General features: G+C 34.9%; 1 protein-coding gene across 8 annotated transcripts in view; it reads right to left on the reverse strand.

The window, feature by feature from the left end:
* Window positions 1-26,337, reverse strand: part of AKAP9 (A-kinase anchoring protein 9) — a 123,932-nt gene that overhangs the window by 65,218 nt on the left and 32,377 nt on the right. For 3 of the 8 annotated variants that reach the window (XM_069775251.1, XM_069775275.1, XM_069775236.1), the window contains exons 3-12: window positions 22,254-22,298; window positions 14,664-14,717; window positions 14,053-14,223; window positions 11,385-11,540; window positions 10,244-10,441; window positions 7,032-9,470; window positions 5,241-5,454; window positions 4,354-4,433; window positions 2,420-2,558; window positions 1,876-1,997 (exon numbers count right to left, since the gene is read on the reverse strand). In XM_069775251.1, the coding sequence (XP_069631352.1) occupies window positions 1,876-1,997; window positions 2,420-2,558; window positions 4,354-4,433; window positions 5,241-5,454; window positions 7,032-9,470; window positions 10,244-10,441; window positions 11,385-11,540; window positions 14,053-14,223; window positions 14,664-14,717; window positions 22,254-22,298 (3,618 nt within the window). The remainder of the gene's footprint in view (window positions 1-1,875; window positions 1,998-2,419; window positions 2,559-4,353; window positions 4,434-5,240; window positions 5,455-7,031; window positions 9,471-10,243; window positions 10,442-11,384; window positions 11,541-14,052; window positions 14,224-14,663; window positions 14,718-22,253; window positions 22,299-26,337) is intronic. The other 5 variants (XM_069775266.1, XM_069775242.1, XM_069775260.1 and 2 more) reach the window with 4 other exon arrangements.

The raw sequence follows: 26,337 nt of genomic DNA on the forward strand, positions 1-26,337 counted from the left end.
TAAACACAAGAAAGATTGGTGGCCAATGCATAAGAGAGTGTACAGTGTAACAATGTGTTTCATTTTACAGCCTGAATGACCAAGTATACATTTATAGCTAGTTGATCAGCCTGTGCAGAATGTCCACTGTAAATCTCAAACTCCTCTCTCTGGATACAAACTGTTAAGTCATAATTCCTCTGACTCCAGGAGCACTACACTTCCTCTCCAAGGAGGAGAGAAAGACACTGACACGCCCCTGAAGCCCAAAATGCAGTTTTCACATACAGATATTTTTTGTACATGTATACCCATCAATACACATGACCTTCAACCATCTCTAGACATAATTTGTTACTGTACCTTATTTAATACATGGAAGTACTTAACTCCAAGTTTACTGATAAAATTTGTCTTTGGGAATCCCAGGCCCCTGAGGCGAGTGTAAAAGTTTGGAGCAAGGAAGACAACCTTGATGGAGGAGGATCACATTAGGGAACAAACTGGACATGAACAATTTGTGGTGCCTGATGGGATACACCAAGGAGTGCTGAAGGAGCTGGTCCACGTTATTACGAGGCCATTCTCAATTATCTTTCAAAGGTCATGGTGATTGAGGGAGGTTTCTGAGGACTACATAACAGCACTCCTACCTTCAAGAAGAGAAAGAAGGAAGATTTGAGGAACTACAGGCAAGTCAACCTCACTTTGATCTCTGGGAAAATGACAGAGCAAATAATCCTGGAAACCCTTTCCAAACACATGAAGGTGAGAAGATACTCCATTTAGCATGGATTTATGAAGAGGAAATCATACCTGACCAATCTTTTGGCACCACCTCCTATTACATGCCCATAGACAAACAGATGGATAATGGGGTTGGTGAGGCCAACTGAAAACTGGCTGAACTGATGAGCTCAAAATGTTGTGATTGGTGGCAAGTCCAGCTAGAAGCCAATAAATAGTGGTGTAGCTAATGGGTCGATACCAGAGCCAACATGTTTAACCTTTTCATTAGTGTCCTGGATAATGGGACAAGCATGCACCCTCAGCAGGTTTGCAGACTGTACAAAACTGGGATACACCAGATGGTTGTGCTGCTGTTTCAAGAGACCTCAACAGGCCAGACAAATGGACTGAGAGGAGCCTCATGAAGTTCAACAAAGGCAAATGCCAAGTCCTGCAACCTAGAGAGGAATAGCCCTGTGCACCAGTACATGCAGAAGACTGACCAGCTGGAAAGCAGCTTTGCAGAGAAAGACTTGGGGGCCTTGGTGGGCACTAAGTTGAACAGGAACCTGCAGTGTGCCATTATGACAAAAGTCCAACAGCCTCTTGGGCAGAATTAGGAAGAGTGTTAGCCATCAGGTCGAGGGAGGTGATCCTTCCCCTGTACTCAGCACTGGTGAGACACATCTAGACTGCTGGGTCCAGTGTTGCACTCCCAGTGTAAGAGAGAAACGGACATTTTGGCATGAGTCCAGCAGTGGGTCACAAAGAAGAGCAGGGGCTTGGAGCACTTGTCTTACAAGGAGAGGCTGAGAGAGCTGGGAATATGTAGCTTGAAGAAGACAAGGTTGCCCACCAGGCTTGTGGAGTCTACATCGTTGGAGATATTAAAAATTAAGCTGGACAGAGTCCTGGGCAATCTCCTCTAGCTGATGCTGCTTTGTGCAAGGGGTTGGATTAGATGAACTCCAGAGGTGCCTTCTAACCTCAGCCATTCCACGATTCTGTGACATGGGTAGCAGCTTTCTCCATTTTATCAAATCCTTGCCTTGCTCTGCCTCTCAACCAGGAACATAAACACAATTTCAAACACGTTCTTCGCTCATCCAGAGGGAAATCATGGAACAGATAAAATTCAAATACTCATATATGCTATAAAAAGTTTACCTGTTTACAATCCTTCATCAGCTGTGTTTGAAGTGCTTTCAGCCTACTGTATTCTTCCATTATCTTGTGTAGAAGTGCATCCAGTTCTTGCACAGCTAAATTACACAGATAACCAGCAGGGACTTAAAACAGAAATCAAACATTTTAATACAGTGAATTGATTACGAGTTCTCCACTGAAGAATTATCTGATAAACATTACATATTATTGAAACAAGTGACGCCCCTTCCAAATTTTGGATGCATTTTTATACAGTATTGATATGTATGATTTTTTTGTAGAGCTGCTAGCTTCTTCTACAAAAGGAGGAGGGGAAAAAAAGCAAACCAAACCAAAACACATTTTTCACCAATTTCCACTATAAAGAAAACAGCGCAAGAAAATAGCCATAATGAAAGTGGTTCAGAATAGTGAGGAACTCTCTAAAGCAGCTATTTAGGCACATTAATTAGCACCTGAACAACTAACGGCACACTTGCCAGTCTGAAATACTTGAAATCAGTATTTATTTTTTTTAAACAGCATGATAGCATAATGTCATTACCTTGAGCTTGACCTCTGTGTATTGGTAATTCTACACTCAGGTTTTCTTTCACAGCAGCAGGTCTACAGAAAATATGCTGTTCCCTATCACCAACTTCTAAAGCAGCTGAAGAATGTTCATTCTGCTTGTCACACAAAACCTGCACAACAAATGAAACAAAGAAAAAAGGTTAAGAATTTTTTATTAACTTATCAAACACAATTCACAAAGAAAGCACGAAAAATAGTGGCAGGAAAGTAGTATTTTGTGAGTATTATCTTCTATGGAAATGATGGCATAGATGTTGAGTCATAAGAACCTAGACAATCTAAAACTCCTGATAAAAGAAACAGGTATGGAAAGACTTTTCAGCTAAAGCACAAATACGTGTATTTTGGAATCGTTAATTAATTTGGAACTGCCAAGTATTAAAATCTTGCAGCGAAAGGCCTCCTTCATTAATGCTGAAAGCAAATTTACATTGTAAATGTCTCATTCTCATTAACTACAATTTTACTTGGAAGAAGGATTCCCTATGGCAGAAATTTGTATCTTTTTAGACATTACAATTCAACTTGTTCTTAAGTATTGAACAAATAAGATAAAATGGGATGGCATAAGAAAACACAAGCAAGTCATAAACAGAATGCCTCATGTTTGTTAGTGCTACATGGCCATCAGAATAGTTGCCATAGTTACGACGAGTAGTCAAACAGATTTATCCATCTGATTTTTGAAGATAAATGGAAAGGACTGCTCAGAATAAGTGGGATTCTTTATTTAAAGATTTTGGACTTAACAGACACCAAATTCAACTTACAAAAGTAAAACCATAATTTCTCCAAAAGCTCAACATGGCATCATACAGATCTTCCCAGCTGTGAAACAACTAATGCCAAAGACTCTCATTCAGCTGCTACTTTCTGTGAGCTATCATGGAGTCCTGCTTAATCTCTCCTATGTTGGCTCTGAAGTAAAAAAAGTGCTGCTATCCACCTTCCCAAAAAGGTGTTGAAAGTCCAGCAAAGAAGCAAAAGAAACCAAAACACCAAAACCAACCATCTGAAGTATTTAAGATTGGAAAACCATGGCTTATAATGAATGATAGAAGTAGCTTAATCTACCCAGAAATAAGTTCAAGAAGTAACTTTACTGATGGTCAAAAAGTACCTGTAAGGGCCATTGATTACTAGTACTCTAAAAAAAAAAGATATGGCAAAATAGTATTATTGCTGGCTGATGCTAGAATACAGACTAAAAATAAGCTTCAATTTTTGACTATAATATTTAGTTATTGAAACACTATAGACAGCAATTTTGTTAGATTCTTAGACACTTTTAAGTCTTTGAAAGATATGCTGCAGCTAAGACAGAAATTACTATCTTATTGCAGATATGAGAGTGTCAATATGTGCGTGACATCAGACTGCTGTTAAATCAAAAACATATAGCTAGCGACACACAGAAAGGGAAAAAATAATTCCAAACTAGTAGATAAAAGACAAACATTAGATAGGAGATTAAGATTGATTGATTAATAGTTCAATTATTACTGTAGAACTGCATGCTCAAGAGGACTAAGTGATAAGAAATGACTTTGTGTGTTAGTGACTTCTAGAAAGATCAAACTTTACAGAAACATACTGGAGGGCAAAGAACTTATGCCAAAAATACACACAGGGGCAAATCATGGGATGACAGAAAAAGTAGGGATAGAAAACCATCGTGATAAGATACGACAAAAGAATTCTCTGGACAAGGACATAAAACAAAACTCTTGCAAAGTTATTTTGGAAGATCAGGTTTAGCAGTCTCTATTTTGAGATCAGTGCAAAGAGAAAAGCTGCAAAGAAAACCTGTTAAAAATTATGTAGAAAAATATGATGACTCACCATATACATGATTTTTCTTTTTCAAAATTTCCATTTTAAAGGCAGCTTTTTGGTAAGTCTTACCTGAGCAAGCCTAGAACATTCCTCAGTTACAGCTTCATTCAGCTTTTCTATAAGTCTTTGTGCAGATATGACTTCATCATCTATGAATATAAATTATTCATATTATTTCTAAACACTAGATGCACAACAACTATTTAAAGGCCTAATTTCCTGCCTCGGTGAGGCTGCCTCTTCAGGTCTTGGAGAGGCATAGGTTTTTTGTTCCCCTCTTTCTTGTTCCATCATACAGACAGATTCAATTATTAACATAGAACTGTATGTTGAAGAGGAGTAAGTGATAAGAAATGACTTTGTGTGTTAGTGACCTCTAGCAAGATCAAACTTTACAGAAACACACTGGAGGGCAAAGAACTTATGCCAAAAATATACACAAGGGCAAATCACGGGATGACAGAAAAAGTAGAGATAGAAAACCATCATGATAACATAAAAGCTCACTGAGGCAAAAAGTAGTAGCAAAGAAGCTTACCTAATGTGGGCAGGAAGTCAATGCAACAATTCAAAGAGTGTTCAATGAAACAAGCCCAAAAATATTTTGCTGATGCATTTGCTTATTATTTCAGTACAGAATACAACCTTATAGGTGAATCTATTATATAGTTCTTTACAATTGACCTAATACAACATAGCAAAACATGAGTTGTAACACTTCCTATTCCTCCTTTTTTTTTTTTTTTTTACACTACTATTACCTTTTTTTTTTTTTTAAGTGCCATGAGTAATAGACTACTTGTAATGGGTAAACAATTTGGTACAAAAACACTTCAAAATGTTCTATAAAACCAATTTATTGGACAGCTACATGCACAAACTCTTGTGCTTGTTTTCTTTTGAAGTCACTGTTTTTCATATCAAGAGCTTCACTCCCGTAATTTTGGTCAAGTTACCTGCTTTTCGAATTTTCAAGGTCTGGAGCTCCAGCTGATGCATTTTTTTAAGATTATTCATGTCTTGTAGATGACTACGTACAAGCTCCTCTTTAAGACTGCAAAGTGCACTCTCTTTTTCTGCTTTCAAGTACTCACGAACCTGGTCTACATGAGCTGAATAAACCAGGGATAGGCAAATGCGCTGTGCTTCCATCTGTAGCTGTAAATCAGTCTTTGAATAAAAAGACACATTTTACAAAGAGTGAGAAACAAGAAAACAAAAAGGTCCCGTCTTTGTGAATTTTTGAAATTAATAGTATGTTGAATGGAATGCTGCAGATATGGTATGCATTAGGTAAATTTAAACATACGTAGTTTGGAAAACTGAACTGTAAAAAAATAGCATGACGCTTCTTCAACTTAAAATAAAAATCAAACTAAAATCAACAAAACTCAATATGCTTCAATTCCTATTTTGCAGCAATAAAAACCCAACAAATTTTATCCCGATGAAGTGAAAGCAATATCACTACCAACAGAGTAGGTTAAGAAAGTTCACTCCAAATACAGGAAAAAAGACTTTAGTATTAGCAGACCTTAAAAATACTGATTTCCAAGGCTTGTAGTTCTAGTCTGCACTTTTGGGGATGTTATTGCTAAAGCAAAAACATGTTTAGGATATGCCAATAATGCACTATTTAGAGTTCAAGTTTGAAAAGGTTTTTAGACACCTCTGGACCACAATGATTTTTTAGTTCTATGGCAGGAAATTGCAAGACCCTTACCACATCCTCATAAAAAAATAAAATACATTTTACAGCTGTAGCTCTTTTCTATAATCTCACAACTGTTTCCAATGTGGCTTTGCTTGTGAATTTATTTCTTAGGAAATGAACAAACTACAACACAACATAAAATTAGGCAGCAGTGGTATTAGTTCACCGTTAGGTGGATTTTCAGAACATGAAAAAAAATCAATCTAAAAAATTAGTACAAGACTGGCTAACATCTATTTCTACAGAAAAACTTAGTTGCATACTTCTTGCAGCATGCTATTCAACTTCATCACTATATATAAATTTAAAGCCAGATTTATGATGCCAGCACCTAATTAAATACTGGTAATTCAGTACTTGGCTATTTCTATTCGCAAATAACAATCCTTCCCATACCACCTGCAATTCATTTACAATACCAAAAAATACAAGCAAAATTTCTTCAGCAAAACATAGAGATTGGTTAATCACACGATATGCATAACTTCTGTATCTTCACACATTTCTCACGCTCACATCCAGACATTTCTTAAGAAGTGGTAACCACATAGAAAGAATAATTTTGATAATGAAAGATTAGTTTTTTACAAGTTTGATAAAAGATTACTGAAGAAGAGTTTCATTATCTCTTCATATTGTTTGAATGAGTACTTAGAGAACTGAAAAGCTAATCAGATTAAAAAATTTTGTCCTGAATAAGTTTTCACCTCAATTAAGTAAGTTAAATGCTATATCCAAGTATGAAGTGCTCTAGACATCTTCTCCTTATCTTTTGTTGTTGCTGATTTAATGAAATGTAAGGGAAGAGCATTTCTTTCACTAAAAAATAGCATCTTCATACACATTGACTATGGCTATCATTCTGGTCATTCATGTAACCACTTTCAACCATTGGCCACGCTGCCACACACACACAACCATTCACCTGTACTTCAAAGCATCTAATAGCAAAAATATGATGCAAATTTCCAAGTGCAAGCTCCTACAAATTTTCATAGGTAAATTATTTTCTACACTGCTTCATGTAACATACCCGTTCTGATTTTAAGGCATCCACTTGCTGCTGAAGAATATTATTTTCACTCTGTGTAATGGCTATTAACGATGTTTCATCTGTCAGCCTGTCTGTAACCCCATGCAAATGTTCTACACAAGACTGCTGTTCCTGTTTCAACATTTGCTGAACCTCCTTTCTTTTTGTAACCTCATGATTGATATCTTTACCAGAAACTAGATTTCCTCTTACATTTACTCCTTCATCAACTTTATTCCTTGGACCAGGGGTTTTATTTCTATTTTCAGATGCTGGAGCAGCATTCTTTGGAGCTTTAGAACATTTTGTCTTAGGGTCATCACTACTACTATTTCCTCTCTGAGTATGACTAATTATGACTTCTAGTTCTTTACATTTTGCTAGAACTTGTTCTTTCTCATCTTTCAAGGATTTAACTTTTTCATTTAAATGACAAATTTCACTATGCTTTGACTTCAACTGTTCAGAGAGATTGGAAAGTCTCAAGGATAATTCCAGTTTCTCACGCTGGGTAACTTCAAGCTTTTCCATAAGTTCTGTCGCACCTTTCTCAACAACTTCTCCAACCTCAAATGCATCTGCCTTGAACACCTTGATTTCTTTACTCCCTTCAAAACCAGAAGTTTTAGTTTTAAATAAAACAGGTCTACTGCTTTGTAAATGGTGAAGTTTTTCATTCAAAGCTTTGAGTTTGCTTTTATATTCAGCTTCCTGCTTATTCTTGTTCTCTTCTATCTCAGTTTTTGCCTTCAGAAGACTTGCACATTCTTTCTGCAGCTCTTTATAATTAGCTTCAAGTTTTTTCTCAGTAAATGAAAAGGCACTCTTCTGCCTTTCAGTATCCTCTTGGAGTTGACTGTTTTGATTTTTAAGTTGCTCATTTTCAGTAATCAGCTTTTCTATTCTTTTTTCCAAGTCCAAAATTTCTGACTTAGAGCTACTACTGTTGTTAAAAATGACATTTTCTTCAGAGTTTACCAACATACTTTTTAATTTCTCTTCCAGAGTTTTGTTTTCCCCCTTGAGAAGGTTATTTTGTGTTTCAAGTTCTGAACATTTTTTTTGAAGGCTATCTTCCCTCTCTCTCATTTGTTCCTGCATCAACTCAGTTTTAAGCTGCAGCTCTTGCATTTCTTGTTCAAGGGTACCTTTTTCTTTTTCCTCTTGCCTAAGCACTTCAATCTCATTCTGCAGCTCATGGATTTGAAGTGTCATTTCTTCAGATTTAGAATTTACAATAGACTGCTGTAAATCTTTTAGGTTTGAAATCTCTAATATCAACTGATTTTGCTTTGTGATTAAGTTATCCTTTTCATATTGCATGGCTTCTATCTTTTGACTCATTTCATTTTGTACCTCATCTAACTGCTGTTTATGGTACATATTCAAGTTATCTTTAAGGCTTTCCATGTTCACTGTGTGCTCTTTTTGTAAGTCGTCTTTAAGTCTGGAAAGTTCCTCTTCATGACTAAACAGAAGCTTTGTTCTCAGTCTCTCTAATTCTGCTTCTTGAGATTCTGCCATCCTGTCCAAAACTGCATCCTTCTCCCTTTCTAGCATTTCAAGTTTTATTTTGTAATTTGTGACTTCTGCATCATGTTTTAATTCCAATTCCTTCCTAAATTCAGAGGCAGAAGCCAGCTGAGTTTTTAAATCTTCAATCACAAACTGGTATTTTTCAGCTTCATTTAATCTACATTCCATATCCACTATAGTTTGTTTGGCTCTTTGAACCTGCTCTCTTGAAAAATTCAGTTCTTGGAAAAGATCTTCAATTTTAGTTTGTTGAAGAGACTTCTCTGCTGAAATAACTTCCATCTGTTGTGACAATTCTTGCTTTATTTTTTTCCTTTCGTTGTCAGCATCTTGCAATTTCACATTCAATTCATTAATTTTAATATTCATTAAATGCATTTGATCTTTATTAATATTCTCATTCAAACATAGACTTGAAGTTTTCTCCAATTCTACTTTTTGTTGCAAAAGACGCTGTTCTATTTCCATTGCATGTTGCTTAATTAATTCTTGCTTCATTTGTACAATCTGCTGGCCATGCATTTCATCTAATTCAGCCTGAAGCTGTGCCAGTCTCCTTTGTGTTTCTAATTCCATTCTTTGCACAATGTCAGCTTCAGACTGGCTGTCTTTATAACATCGTTTCTGCAATTCTTCCACAGTTCCCATTAATTGTTTTATTTCATCAGAACATTGTCTTTCTTTCTGTTTGTAGGTTGTAAGTTCAACTCTCATATTACTTATCTCCTGGTTCTTTAGTGAAATCTGTTCTTTCAATTCTTCAAGTAATTTACTGACATCTGATAATTTTTCCGTAAGCTGAAATGATTTTTTTTCTTCTTCTCCAAGTTTTGCTTCCAGTTCTTCAACTAATGCTTCTTTTTCTTGTTTACTCAAATCTTCTCCCTCATTCTTGTGTTTTTCCTTTAAAAAAAAATAAATGAGCAAAACCATGTTCTCATTTTTAGTTCATTATCTGAACATATAAGAACATTTACAGACTTAGCTATTTAAACACAATGCCTTTCTTTACAAGGCTAGTGATCATTTATAAAAAGTAAATATAAATTATTTTTTTACATCATTTGGAGGTTTTCTGTACCTTTGGAATAAGTGACAATCCCCACCCCCTGCCCCCCCAAAAAAAGAAAAAAGGCAAAAAAACCCCCAAAACTTCCATTTTTTCCAGTTGTGCTCTGATACTTCAATAAAAATATTTGGTACAATCTACTGAAAGCTTTGTCTGTTGTCATTTTAGATGACATTTAATTTTTTTAGGTATTTTTAAGATGTTTTCCATGAAGGATAATTTAAAAAAGTACATGAAGAAAAGAGTTCATTCTTTCTTTAAGACAGAACAGATTGTTCAAACAGGTTATTTTTCATTGTTTTTCCTAACAAAATAATGTCATCTAATGAAGGCATTCTAATATACAGTATAATTTCATCACTTGTTGTAAATATTTCTGCAATTTTTTAAAACATGATACTTAATACTGACATAAAAATTTCAGCTTGAAATTATACACATATTATGTGTTAGTTAAGAGAAGCAGTCTTAAAAACTTAAAATCTTCGTATGCATTATATGCAGCACACATAATCTGTGCTTTGGCATTTATATTTCAAAGGAACTACAAAATCCTGGAAAGAAAAAAAGAGATTAGAAAAGAGATCTTTCTTAGTAAGGAACATACCATTTCATACATTGTGATTTTGTCTTGAAGACATGTAATCTGCACTTCAAATTCTTCATTCTTTTTTTGATAATTCTTCAGCAGACTTTCTTGCTCTTCTAGCTGTTGCTGATGTGAAAGTATCTGTTGCTTTGCTTGCAATAAATCAGCAGCTGTGCAACTATGGCTGGTGTTCCTTAGGGCTTCACTTGCCTGCAACTTGAATGTTAAAAAAGATAAAACCTAAAATATATCAAGTTTTTCAGAAACAGCTTGCACTACATACAGTTATCTTTACTTTTTTCTTCCACATCACAAGCCCAAAGACTATCGGAAAATTTTATAAGTTCTTTTAGGAGGAACTGAAATATCCTTATTCTTTTGCGATAGCCAACCAATAAAATAATTTAATATAGTTTTATGGTGAGCTAGCACAAGACAACACTGTCTCAGAAACATTTCTAAGTTGTAAAATGAGCTAGTTGCAATTACTGTCCCGAAAATAAAATTTTTAATACTAAAAACTCAGGCTTCAGAATATAATCCCCTTGAAGCTCAAAAAAACTGTATTAAGTGCTTAAACAGCACAAAATACAATATTCAATTGCAACACTAAACTGTAGTCATGCAGATTAACAGAGCATCCATGGCACCTCAATCACCAGTGCTTTTTAGAACAAATGCTTCTCTGAAGCTTATCTTTGTTATTTAAACTACTTTCTAATAACACCACAAGAGGCAGGTTTTACCCAAAAATACAGGAAGGACTGGAGCATGAAATGGCGGCCCACCAAAGCTGATGGCTGGCTGTTTTGATTTCAAAGAGAACAGGTTGGATTTCTGCCCAAAGCTCTGATAACTAATTACACAAGTGTTCTTCCCTAAGATAACTGCCATCATCCAGTATTTATTAGAAGCTATTACCACATACTAGGAAAGAAAATGGACTAATCTTTATTATTTTATAGTGAATTAGTGCAATAAACCAGGTACTATAATGACAACTGTAGGATGGGTAAAGTGACTGCTGATCTATACTGAGACCAATTCTTCAAAAATGCACAAAAATTTTTGTGTTTCTGCAGGAAGTAGCCATTTATGGACCCTCCAAAGTGACACCAATTTTCAAACCCAAATAAATATTGGTAGCACTGTAACTTACATGCTGAAACTGAATTTGCAGTTTTTGACTTTGTTCAGTAAGCTCTAAGAACTCCCTCATAGTTTCATCCTTTTCCTTCCGTGCCTGCTGTAGGTTAGTAGTGAGTTGAGTGATAATGTCATCTCTTTTTTTGATAGCAGCTTCAAATTCTTGCAGCTACAAAAGAAAAAATTTAAACTATTAGTGCACGTCAAAGCCACAGACAAAAAAAAATACTAGCTTATTCTAGTTAAGTAGGAATACATCATCCCTAACTTCTCCAATTAAAAGATATCACACAGACCTACTGGAGCATTTATGTTTTCGCTAACTCTATTTGTAAATAGTTCAGACACAGTCGTCCCCCCCTTCATTTAACAATATATGACGTCTCCATAAAATGTATTTATCAATGAACAAAATCTGAACCTTTAAGAATGTTAATTAGTTAAATATATAACTTGCTTTTAAACTAAAAAGCATGGCCACATAAACAAACCATCATAAAGGAAGCCAGAGTATCTACTTAGAGTGTTTCAGCAATTTTGTACAACTACTCATGTCTACAACACTTTTTCCACAATAAATGCAAGTTATATCATCTCTCACTGAAAGTGCAATAAATTGCATTCATTGTACTAACAGCATATAATAGATAGCATGCAGTATCCTACATTGTGAACCCAGAGAAATTATTCATAACTACATTAGAAAATCAGCTTAAGCTGCAAAACTGATACAGTGTATTTTACAGATGAATATTTTGTAATTTGTAATGATGAAGAAATGATAAATGTAAAGAAAAAATCCTTTGCAAGTGTTTCATTTTTTTGTAGGATTACACTCAGGCAGTCAGAAAGTCTACAATATGGGACTATTTTCATGTGCAATTATATAAATGGATGCGTTACTCACTTTAAAGTCACTTTGTCAATTTGAACTCATTTAAGGCTAGTGGAAGCTTCACCTCTACATATTGCACACTTCTTAAACCATCAGTCACCCTCTGTAACTGTTTCGTTTACAGTGCTCCCCAAAAGAAGCTTCTCCAGGTTATATGCTGAGTCTTGAAGTTAAAATTATAATGCTTCCAGAAAAATTTTACTGATTTAGAAGATAGGGACATTATTCAGTGGGACATAAAAAACAGAAGTCCCTTAAACAAGCCAAACTATGCAAAGTATTTGAGGAAATTCTTTTAAGGTTCTTTTCAGAACACTGCAGTGAACTCCTACTTTAAAAGCACAGACCTAGTGGAAATACTAGATGTTTGTTATAATAGAGAAAATTAGGAACAGATCAGACACTTAAGTGTGTCATATCTTTCCTTTTGCATCTGTTCAATAAAATCAAAGAAGTAAATTTATCTGTTATATGGTAGTTTTCAACTTTTTAAATTCAATCTTCTTCTTTAACAAACAGGCAGAACTAAAGCACACAACATATCTGCCGCACTCCCCTTTTACAATTCTTTTGTTTCTTCTGAAAAATAAACCATATGTATTTCTCAACTGAGATATTACACACTGTACCACTATCACACGAACATATGCTGCAATTATTAAAATATTATTGTACCACAGCCTGTTTTGTTTTAATATATTTTTAATTTATTTTAAAAATAGTAATCATAGCCATTTTTAAAATGCAAACATTTTCACTTTCAGGAAAAACTAACAGTAGTCACAATTGTGAGAAACTAAAATTATGCTTATGTTCTTTATTATGCTGTAATTATGACTATTATGTTTAGCACAACAGATACAAAACATAGTAATTAGAAGCTAAGTTTGACTTAAAATGCAACACAGAGATTCATCAATGGACAAAGGAATGATAAACCACCTCCTCCAGGGCAACCACCTAAAGATCACTCTAGTATGGTGGAAAACATGACGTCCATTTTCATAGATAAAATACAAATGAAAGCAGAAAAAATTATAACCGTACAATAACAATGAAGGTGAGAATGACTGAATATTGGAACAATTTTTGTATTCTACTTTGCAACAAATAGAAAAACACAATGATGTGACCTGAATCCAAATTAAAAGAGGAAGATAAGACATCAAGCACGACAAAGCACTGACTTCAGTGCATTGCACCACTTGCTTAAACTGGAAGAATATTCTTTACTTTAAAAGCCAACTTTAAATTTCAATGGTATTTCTAGAATAAGAAATACTTCCCTGTAATCCCAATTTATTAGATGTTTATTAAAACATTCTGACACAGTTGCCTTGTATTTCAGACTGGGAAGTCTGACATACAAATACCTTTTTAGTTCAAGGATCAACTCAGTTCTATCATTCCTTAGGAAGTGAAACCTAAGGTTTTTTGATCTTGGAGGAACAGGAAGGTATTAAAGAAATGCAGTCTTTGCACAACTAGAGAAGAATTAAGGCTTTTCTTGAAGAAAATTGTCTTTCCATTCCTTATTTGAAGAAAGTCACTGCAAAGACGACTGGAATTTTAGTCACAAAATACAGAGAAAAAGGACACACAATGGAAATGCCATTCAAAGAAATAGAGCGCATGGTATGTGATTGAAAGAAATTATGTGTAATTCTGTATCACACACTGACTGCATTCTGAACAGCTGCCATGAAGTGTGAACTCTTTCAGGTGACGCTCTGCATTTTTGCATGTAACCAAGTAGCAAGTAGAAAGCAACATAAGGTAATTATACCTGTTGCAATCCTTCTGTACCATATGCTGCCCTCATTTCTTCTAGCTCTCTGTTTAGCTCTTCAATCTCTTGTTGTTTCCCAGCCAATTCATTCTCCATCACCTCTAGCTGCGTGCGAGAGTGCTGCATTTCATGCTCAGAACAAATCTCTCCAACTCCAAATTCTTCTTCCTAAATCAATCCAAGTTCCTTAACATGCCATTTTTTTATGCTTTATCACAGTAAGTAAACTCAAATATCAAATTCTGTATCAAATGCCACCTTAGAACATTAACATACAATACAGCATCGAAGATCTTATTGCCATGGTAACCTCCTTTGTTAGTATAATTCACACCTCAAAAGCACTGACATAAAGCATTTCTTCAAGTTCTGCTTTATAATCTTACCCTTAATAGAAGTAGTAAATTGTTTTGCATTTCAAGTTTAATGACACACTATATTAATATATAACACTATATATATAACACTATATTAATATATAAATGCAGATGCAGAGCACAGCATGCAAAATAAAGTATTAGTCAGCAACATAGTTTTTGTTCAAAACAAATTGTTTGAGGTTTTTAGTATTCACCATTAGTATTACGATTCAATTTGCAATACTGTACCCTGATTAAGTCTGCAGGTATAGCTGTTCTTGTCACAAAACTGCAACCATTTACCTGTATAAAGACAATTTCTAAATACATTGTTATTTGAAATAAGGCTTGATTTCTGTTTTCCATTCATTTGAATCTTATGTGGTGTTTCCTGCAGATCTACAGGAATTTTTATGCTACAAAAACTTATTTCATTTGAAACACAAAATAGCTTTATATATAGTAAGTTGCATCACAGTAACCATAGGTAACAGGTAAATCACCCAAAACTGCAAAAAGAGATACTACTGTCTAAAAACAAAAACCATATTATGAATTTAAACATGTAAAGAAAACAAAGGAATTCAGATTTAAAGGTCAATGCAAAGCTTTATATTTTAAATTATTAAAATGCAGTACTGCTGCATTTCATATTATATGTTTAATATTTCTATATAATACTAAACATAGTTTTGCCTTCTAAAAGACATTTATACACCCCAAGATTTATTCTTTCTGAAAGTCACCAATCTCTCGATAGTCGATTAAAGGCAGTATGATAGACTCTCATCCTCAGTTTGAAGGAATTTCTTAAAATTGAAAAAGAGCAGAAATTTTACATTTAACATAAGACATTTAAAAATAATCCTCTTTCACTCACCTAACACCGCAACCCCTTTCAGCTTCTATGAGAATTTTGGTTCTACAGACTGTGCAAACCTGCAACAACGAATCTCCAAAAGGCAAGCACAAGCCAAAGTAGCAGTTACAGGTTTAAAAAAAAAAAAAAAAAATCCAAATGAAAAGAACATGCTGGGTACTTGTGAGTAACCATAAAACTGACAGGCAGGCTCTTAAAACAGCAGATCAATCTTTTAAAATAAGAAAGCAAGAACAGCTGTGTTTCCCCTCAGAGCTGTTTATTATATCAGAGCCTAAAACAAAAATAATGGTATTAGAGATGGAAAGGCGTCATAGCATTTCAGACCCAAATACTACGTCTACATTAAAAAAAAGGTATACTGCTCAGACATCTGCCATAGTCTATATCAGGGCTTATTTACAAAGGACTGTCATGCCTGAGAAAAATCAATAAGAACACTGTTATAAATGGGATCAATAGTCATCGAGTTTGAATTAAGAGAACAAATAAACCTGCATTAGACAAGAATTTGCAGAGCTGACACAGTGCCCTTTCAATTCCTGACTTCCTCAGTAAAAAGGAAGATACCACAGTAAGATTACCACCTTATTTTAGGAGGAATAAAGAAAATTGCAGCAAACAGCAGTCCAGGCAACTCATAGAGACACTGCACATCATTTGTGTATTGCCAGATGTTCGCTCTACATTCAGACATACAAGTGCCTACACAGTGCCTGGCACCAATTTCTTTATTCAGATTTTGGCACATGTCCCAGATTAATAACACTAGCAGTTTAATAGAAACTCTATTATGGAATACTTCTTTTAACTTCCATTTTATTTAGGCTTAATTGATAAAGATGTAGTGTATGATTCTTGTAAGCTACCACAGTGGACACGCTTCTCTTCCTGTGAATCATTTCTGTGTGCAACAATCAAAGACTCTTAGATGCTTTATGGAAAGACATAAAAGCCTTATCTCATTAGACGTTCCAGACTCCTTAGCAGCTGAAATTTCTACAAAAGACCTTTTACTTATAAAAGGTATTTTGCTACACACATTCAGAACAACTGTCTGGAGCTTCAGAAATCCTGCCTCATTTCACAGGAGCCTAGCTCTTAGACATCACAGAAGTGAACCACAACAACACAGTAGCCCGTACTGTTTCTCATCTGATACCTCCTCCTTTCAAATGCCTTATGCCTTCTCGTAAAGTGCAAATTGAAACATGACAAGATAACAAACTGCCCTGTAATCTATGGAAAAAGCAGCCAGGTCCTGCGCTGATGGGGGCCTCATGAGCAGCGTGGCAACTTCCCGCATGACAGAAATTCTGCTGAGTCAGAGCAGACAGGACAGTTGGGGCTGAGTTATTAGCTTCAAAATATCTTAGTTTAAGATTAATTTCTCACTCATCTGCAATATATGAAGACTGTAGTCCAGATACCAACTTCAGCGTTAACAGATGTCTACGCAAGGCCTACTGGACTTCTGTGTTTTGTCTCATGGCCCCAGCAGTTTACCTGCATAGAGATCTTCTGCAAGCCCATAAATACTATTGATGTACATCCTTATAATTTCTTCTTTTAAAGCTTTGCAGTTCACCTTTAACACTGACATGTCCTTATGCCTTAATACCTTATGATGTGCTCAGTTACATACCCCAGCAAACAATTAAACATTTAAAGAAATAATCAAACCACAGAGCATTTTAAGATAATGGAAGCAGGGAGTAACAAGAGCTTTGAAGACAACTGCATAAATAAATAACCACAAAGTAAGAAAAAATTAAATTTTACAATACAGGAGCAACTGTTTTGGTGAACGAAATATATGAAACAAGTGACAGTTATGGAAGTCCCTCAAAGGACGTTCTCTCTGATTTTTGTTCCTTGCTTGTATTTTCAAAATAATTCACAGAAATAGTATTTACTAATATAAAGGAAAATATAATTTGTAGTCTATTGGCTAAAAATAAATGTATAATTTATACTGCATCAGTAAACACATATGCTTAAGACAAAGAAATCTTCTTCCAGAGAAACACAAGAAAAACCAACTTCCACGTCTGAATTAAGGCACTGATTCACAACAATAGCCACCAGAGGTCAGGATTAAATTTATGAAATCACTGTATCCCTTTTAATGTTCCTTAGACCTTGGAAGACCTGAAATTTTACCTCCAAAACAGCAGTAATAATATATGATGTGTAACTGCTTATAACGTTAATGCCAGTATCACAGAGATTTCCCTTTATAATTAGCAAATCCATGCTCAGCAGAAATCAATACATACTGTTCAATCACTGAAAAATGTGGAAAATACCTTAATGCATGAAAAGAATATAACCTTTTACAGAAAGGCAAGCAGACTTCTGACTAAAAAAGTGCTTTGATTTGGTAGTAGAAACATGCAGACGTATCTGGAATGGATTCACAATTTTACCTCATGTTTTTTTTTTTTTTTTTCCCCCTTTTCTGTTACATTTTGGACATCTGATTCCTTCACAAAAATTAATACTTGGACCTCCCACACTGCTTGTCTTATGCAATGTTCTTAGCCTTTCCTCAGTTTTCTAGTTATGTCACAACTGACTACATGAAACTTTGCTAAAATTAGCAACTAGGGCAATTTGGGAAAATGAATTTCAGTTGTTTTGTTTTTTTTTTTAATACTCCATAAACAAAAACCATTTTCAGTTTGTGATGAAATTAATTACAATCATATAATATAACTAAGGTTAAAAACTTCTGAAGGATAACAATTGATGGCTTTTTAAAATATCATGGCTTAATATACTTTTCTAATTACTAATAGCACCCAACGTAAGATTTCTTTACGTAGTGGTTAAGGTTGAGGTGTAGAAGTTCATTAACATTTCCAAAAAATCGCCAACTTTGTAGACTTCATATTAACCATCTGTTCAGAAGTACACTTTGCAAATGGGTAAGAGAGTCAATAAGAGGAAAAAAACAAATCACGTGGAACAGTCTTTCAGTTATACTGCAAAATTGACACATATGGAAAATATGTGGGGGCAAATTTACCTTACACAGTTATAAAAAACCAAAAAATTCCAACTGTTGGAAAAAGCCTAACTTCCCTTAGCTCTAAGTATAGACCATAACCTTAAATAGCTAATCACCATTATCATTTAATTTAAGACTATGCAGGTAGGTGTCATTCTTGCTCAAATTGAGTAATTTGTTACAAAAGGCAAGTTGGTCATACAAAGGACTTATCAGTCTCCAGTTTGGCTGCTACCTTTGATAGTGTAGGTATTTAGAGAGGTGACAGAACAAACTGAAAAAAAAGACTGTTATTTACAGTAGAATTCCTTCAAAACAAGAATTCTTATATAAACATTCACTGGTTCTTTCAACTTTGCTTAGACAACTGTATTGGCTTATAATTATGTGTCTGTTAAGTCTCCTAAAGATGGAAATACTTATCACTGAATTTTATCCAATTCCTCAAGAGAAGGGGCAGAAGAATTAAAAACATCTGACTTATTTTACCAACTACAACAAAACAAATGACTTATGACCTATTTCACTTTGAAGCATGACAGCCTCAATTTCAACATGATTTCTGACAAAAAAAACACTAAGAAAAATACAGATGTTCTTCTAATCAATGAGGGAAAAGATGGATCAACAGGCCTATGTTTCTACAAATGTATGGTTTCTTAGCATTCCAAAAAGGATGTCAAGTATCTGAAAGAAAGGTAAACTCAAGATTTCATACAACTTCATCATTACGCTGTTACAGACAAAATTTAACTTATTCTCATCTTCTTCAACTGAAAAGGCTTCAGATCGCTTTATTTACAGGGTGGCCATGAATGTAAGTAGAACTTTTAATAATGAAAGTAACATTACAGCTGATATGAAACATATTGAAAATTCAGTTCCTAAAATGTATACATTCCTAAGCATGTTGTTTCCTCACTGCAGATACCAGACAATTGTAATGAAGTGGAATTAAAAAGAGCTTATTAAGATAGCAACTCTCATCACTTGAGTTTGCTCTTCACCAGATCCAGTATCATGTTACTATACACAAGTTTTGTGTTGCCTACTTATGTCTTGGAAAATAACTCTCAGGGAGGTAAAAAGTCTTTTTGCAAGAATGAATACAAGAAGTGCCTAGAAATGCATCTGTCATTGCACTTTTGAGAAAATCTGCAATTTTGAGGAAATCTGCAGGTTTTTAAAAGGTACATTCAGAAGGCAGTCTGGCTGTAATTCTGTTGTCTTTAGTATATGAAAAATTGGTCCCTAATGTACTTTGTAGGCACCTACAGAAATCTTTGAAGAATGAAGCAGAGTGAAGTTAAAGGTTTAGATGTGAAAATTCATTTTAAAATGAGCTTTGAATTCAACTGATACTAACAACAAAATACTAAAAATCAGAACTTATCGACAATTATCATGAGGCACTATGCCAGATCTTTTCTGTATTCTGTCTCCTTGTGCAAAGATGTGTTTTCCTGAGCTTCTGCAATCAGTCTCCAACACTGCTTCCTACAGCCTCAGAAGTGATCAAAATTTCTTAGTCGTATTTCATTATATATGTAATAGCTCTAACTTGTAAAAATACATGAACATCAATGCCACTGTCAACTGTTTTCACAGGTTCATTCTTCACATACTGCATGTTCCATTTAATAGTAATCACATACCATGGTGATGCACATTCTAAAAAGGTGCAGTAAGGTCACAGCAGTTGTTCCAAAGTGTATTTGCTACACTCTCAATGGCAAACTGTGTGCACATACTGCCCTATCATCTTACCATACATAAAGCAAACTCAGATTCTTTTTGTTCTTTGCTACTTTAATTCCTTGGACAAAATAAACCACATTTTATCTATGAAAAACACTACATCTTTAAACTGATTTTCTTCCCCAGGTAGCGTTTGCTTCAAGCCCTTGCACCTATCCCTCCACAAAAATATTTTTTCTTTCTTTCATTTACAGCACTCCAACAGCTGCACTGGAATCTTCGATTCAAAAAGCACCAGTCTCAGATACTTTTTTTAAAATTTGCATCACAAAACCCATGCCACAGAAACAATCATAATTGACCAGACCAAGGGTCCATATGGTTCCATATTCTGTATCTGAAAGTAGCCAATAATTAATGTAAGGGAACGTTTTCCCTGTACTCCCCAAGTGCCTTCTCCCAACACGCCAGAATAAAGTGAGGGTGTTTATAAACAAGGACAAGAGGAAGAAGTGGGAGAGAAAGGTGTCAAACTGGGGAATAGGGGGACAGGAAAAGAATTCACCTAAAAAGCCTGAGACCAAATCTATGAAGGAAACTGTAACCAGGATTTGATGAGAGAAGTTGGAAAGAAAAACTACTGCTTTCATCTAGGACAAGTTGAGCTGAACATTAGGAGGACCCCAACATAAGAAGAGGGAATAAAGGAGAAGAGATTTTCAAGGGAGAGGGAGAAAAAATATTAAAAGAAAACAGAAGGAGAAACAATGCTTGGATGAAGTTGGAAAGGCTGGGCAAGAAGCTTCGGAATGACTGAGGAAGGAAAAGGAATAATAGAAACAGGCTGAAAAGCTTGTAAGACTGAGCTAAGAAACCAAGCAAGGGGGAAAAAAGGGATGGGCGAGGGAAGGTGAAAAGATTGACGGAAGCTATTACAGAGAAGGGAAGAATTTACAAAAAACTAAGGGACAGAAAACAGAGTTGGTCAAGAGAATAGGCTGGGAGAAGAAGCAAGTGAAGACAGAGCATTTAAGTTGGGAAACAAAAGTCTTTTCAGTTTTCAGGGTATGTCTAGACTGCCCACTGTGTTAACGATTTTACTTTTGCACCATGCGATGCAACAGGTCAGGGACACATTGTCTGCCGTGTATATTCCCTTAGGCTTCACAATAAGCAGCTATAATAGTAGTGCTGAACAAATAGTTATTCTAAGGCATAGTCACCTTCTCTTACAAAAGGCTAAATCAATAGAGGAGCAAAGTATTCTAAACCAAATTTACTTCAGCAATGGAGACTCATTTGATTACTTCATCCCCTCTCACTCATTGCCAAGTTTAAGATTCTGGGGTGTGTTTTGCAGAAGCGTTTAGCACAGAGATCTGCGAAACAAAACCCAGATTGTCACTACAGAAAGTGATTGTTTGAGACATGAAAAATTAGGTTTTTAAACTAGAAACAATATTTACTGTAGATATTCCATGGCTATTTCTTGCAAGCATGTTCCTGACCCACACTTATGCATGAGGTAGTTTACTCCTTACAAACATTAACAAACCGTTTCATTTGGCAAGACCAAAGTTCCATGTATGCTACTACCCTTCGATGTGACAGAGATGAGTAGTAGCTGCCAACGTGTGGTGGGTTGACCTTGGCCAGCAGCTAAGCCCCCCCCTCCACAGTCAGTCACTCACTCCCCCACCAGCGGGATGGAGGAGAGAATCGGCAGGGCAAAAGCAAAAAAAATTCATGGGTTGAGATAAAGACAGCTTAATAAGTGAAAGAAAACAAAACAACCCCCCCAAACAACAAGCGATGCAAAGGCAATCACTCACCACCTCCCACCAGCAGACTGATGCCTAGCCAGTCGCTGAGCAACAGCTGCTTTGGAACTCATTAAAATGTAATCAACTTATTAAATAGTTTCCCACAGAAAATTAGTAGAAATTATGCAGAGCCGCAACTCCAATGGCAACATGAAGCATTAATACAACCGTAACGATGACATTGTTACAACAGTTCATGTATCTACTACATTATTGATTATAGTAGCCATCCCATTATGTAGTTGACATAATGCCTGCTTTAATGGTACATGACTCATACCAGTAATGACATGCAACAGCTTTGTCTATAATATCACATCTATTCTTTCTTTCCTTCTCTTTTTGAAAAACAATGCACAGCATTGCAGTAAACATGTAAAATAAAGTTGAAAGAAAAGTTAGGAAAAGCATTACTTCAGCCTTACCTCAGAACTGTAATCTTCTACTGTGGTGGAAATTTCACTTTCTGGCTAAAATAAAATATTAAAATATTTACAATGATGGCACTCTAAAAATATTAAACAAGACATTTTCCATCTGTTTCTGGGAATGTAGATAATATTTGAAAATATTAAGGTATCCATGAATTTGATTAGAATACATATAGTGAAGGCCACCTTCACTTCCTTGAAATCTCAGCTTTAAAAAAGAAAGTTACTTTGCTCTTCAACTATGATCATGGAAACATTATAATTACATGACAAAGTCTTCTAATGAAAATATAACGTACAGGTACAAAATAATATTTTGGAAATGTAACTTTTTTTTTTTTTTAAAGAAATAAGGAGTACCGAGAAAAGGGCTTTTCTCTGATAGATTAATTTTACCTAATTAGGAATTTTGCTGGCTTAAGAACATCATCATATACAGAATGCCATTTTCATACATGCAGGACTTTTGACATTGACTAGAATTTTAAAGCAAATACTCATCATCTCCTTCAGCTTCCATGGAAACCAAGGAAAGGTAAAAGTGATCAGGAAGAACAAGGACAAAGACTCAAAACTTGTGATCTAACGAATTAGAGCAATTAAAGGAACAAAGCCTTAACAAAGTGAGCATAAACATGCCATGGAAGATGCCTGAATTAAATATAGAGTATCCTGATGAACTACATACAATGTATCAGGTTTGAAAATCAAGATGTTAGTAGGAAAATATGCAAAATATTTAAATTATCTACATAAGATGCACTATTGGGGAATAAGCAAGTACCCTTTTGAACTTGAAAAGTGTAATTTTGAGTTAAAACTACTTTAGCAAAAATGAAATGTACATAATAGGGCTTCTTCAAAATTCACTTAACTTTAGCCGGCCTTACATTAAGTCAGTCTCCATTTTACACTAGATTCTGTCAGGCTTATTTTCAAAGGAACATAGTCAGGTTTGCATCAGTAGACATCAGTAAAATTTGGAACTGTCGACTGTGTTTTGTTTTGTATTTATTTTAAAAGAAATCTGCCACTCAGACCTACTGGAGCTCTGCAGTTTTTATAACCCCAAAATCATCAATTCTACATATTTTGAATCCAATATGTAGCTCCACAATGTAATTAACCTAAAAAAGGGGTATTATTTTATGTACAGAGTACACAAAACTAACTTAAAATATAAATGTGGAAGCTAAAACTCATACAGTGCATATGATCTTAAAAATTAAAGAAGTCCACCTTAAAAATAAGCCACAAACTGAAACAGAAATCAAAATTATGTTGTAAACCTACAGGGTGACAAAAGTGTTTCTGCCATGGAATACACAATTAGTACTTAATGACATTTAATTTTTATATAAATATACATTTTATTCATATTATATATACTTATATACATGCATACACACACAAATTTTACTTATATGTATATTTGTGTATATATATATATGCATATACACACACACATTCATTTCACATATCGTTTGTAATCTATGTCCTTGGTCGCGGACAAAGTCCTCCAGAAGGAATAAAATCAGGGAAAACCACATTCTTACTTATTTTCATAATACAAATAACAAATGTATGGCCATATCCTCCTACAATTTTTCATGGTTTGTTCCAATTCAGAAGACTTCACAAAGAAAGATTAGAAGTATTCCTACAGAAGCTCAGAAGTATTCCTATAAATTTACATATTTAATTAGATCTAACGACTCTTGAAGTTCTTTATACAGTGCATGAAATACAGACACTTCTCAACATGCAAAAAACACGGAAAAGTAGTGTGACTTCTTATATTGTTTTTCCTTGTAATGCTTTTGAATTATATAAACAGCCCCTTTTATAAGAAAGATGATAAATGAATGTTTAGATCCTGGGATAAGCTCAAACCTAGTAGATAATCATAGTAAAAGGCAAAGAACTTGTAGATTGATGCTTAGGCTAGAGTGAGAAAATATGAATTCCCTAAGGAAAGTGATTACTGAAAATAATTCTCTAATTTTTTATGGTAATTTGGCCAGATATGAGATTTTCTTTTTTAAATGAGTGTATTGCTTCTCCTTTCTGAATACCAATCTAAAGTATAAAAAAAAAAAAAAAAGAAAATTATTTTTTAAAACTTATCAAAAACCATATAGTGCTCCATCAGTTTAAGTGTCCAGTATCTGTTAGCAACATAAATAATCCTTCTAAAGTATCTCCTTCAATCCTGTATCTAGATAGTTTTTTGGCTGTTAAGACCAATTATTTTTGTTAAGGGATTTACTGAAGATAAGCAAAGAAAGATGGCCAAATGAACACAAGTTAAATGGATCCGCCTTCTGTGCTAAGGGGTTCATCCAAACCCTGCTAAAAATCAGTTAAAAACACTTAAATCCTATGAGCTCACACATTAGACTCCAACAGTGTAAGACTTAATGCTATTCTTCTACTGTCAGAATCAATAACATTACAAGTAGTCAACATTTTATGGGCACTCATATTGTCCTCCAAGCAGCTATGTTCTGTTCCTAAGACCTGACCAACTTTATTTCAAAATCCAGTTCCTTCTATTATTAAGCTATCCATTCCATATGCTTCAATTCTTTTATGGTCAATAGAAGTAATTAGGTTTTACACAACTCATCTGTCTGAACCACTGGGGTCCAGTTTAAAAGGAAATACTTCAAAAAATTCATATATATACACACAGTTAGCAGCAACACATCTTTTGTCAGGATAATGCCAACAAAGCTATTCATCAGTTCACTCAATATTCTATGGAATCTGAAATAGGTTTCTGTCACACTCTGACTTCAGGTTGTTAGTTTGCATGTATTCTACCACCCATGCCCCACAGCATTTTCTTGCTACAAACAGACGCTCTCTTCTGGAAAGATGTTTTAATTTTTTGTTTAATATTTTCTTCACTGACAACGTAGTTGACAGTTGCCTATAAAGAGTCTTTGAGATGTTTGTTCAGTGTATTTTAAGTATCTCAATCAACTCTGCAGGTAGTACCTTTAATGATAATGCTTAAGTATTCAGAAAATTAAAAACACTTTCATCTGTATACGTTCTTCAGAGGAAATACTGCAAGATGATACAAAAAACGGGAGTAATCAGCCTGTGAAACACAGGAGGTCCATTTCAAAATAACTTGTTTCTGTATGCAGTTAAGCATTGCTCAGAAGTCACGTTCTTCAGCACTGGACGCCCAACATTATCACAGGATTCACAGAAGAACTCATATACGAAATTGGCCGCAAGAACTGAAAAGTGATTTTTATGTTTCTTTAGAAAACTTTCATAGGTGACAATAAAACATTTTGCAAGAATGGACATCCAATACTAAACTGCTCAAATTGCAATGGATGAGAGTATTAAAGGGTGAGAACCAAGACTGAGTATTCATGGAACAGAATTCCACCTGAAGTAAATTACTGACTTTTTAATGACCTTAGTGTAAACTGTTACAAAAATTTAACTACAAAATTCTGGACTCATTCTTGAACATGTATGAGCCAGTGGTAGAAGCAAAACCAAGTTATTTTATCGTGGCCAGTTTCACATGGGTCACTAGTGATCCAAAGATGATCAAACCTGAGTAAGACTAATTAAGAGGACCGTGACTAGTAAGGGAGGCAAAGAGAATGTAAACTGAAAATCCCAGTCATGAAACCCTCTCTTTAGGTCATCCTGAACTTTATGGGCCTTTAATATTTGCAGAACATTCTGAAGCGCTATTCTTATACATTGCCTCACCATGCCTTTCTTAGTTCCTATCCAAAACCCATTCAATTCAAAGAAATGTATTCTCTGGTAACTTATGACCCAAACCAATTGACTACAATCAGATTTAAATAGTGGAGATAAACCACTGCCAAATCTGAACATAATGTGCAGCAAAGTAGCCCACTCTTCAGTGTATAAATCTCCTGTATCAGAAAACATCATCAGCACAGAGGTAACCTAAGGATTTAATTAGGTTTTTATTCTTTGGTAATAACGGCCTTATAAGTGTTTAATCTAAATACTCTGTAAATCTGCAAAGACCAGGTAATACAGGTAATTTCTGTGTCAGTAAATCTATTAT

Source organism: Haliaeetus albicilla, chromosome 2 (genome assembly GCF_947461875.1).
Source record: "Haliaeetus albicilla chromosome 2, bHalAlb1.1, whole genome shotgun sequence".
Taxonomy (NCBI): domain Eukaryota; kingdom Metazoa; phylum Chordata; class Aves; order Accipitriformes; family Accipitridae; genus Haliaeetus; species Haliaeetus albicilla.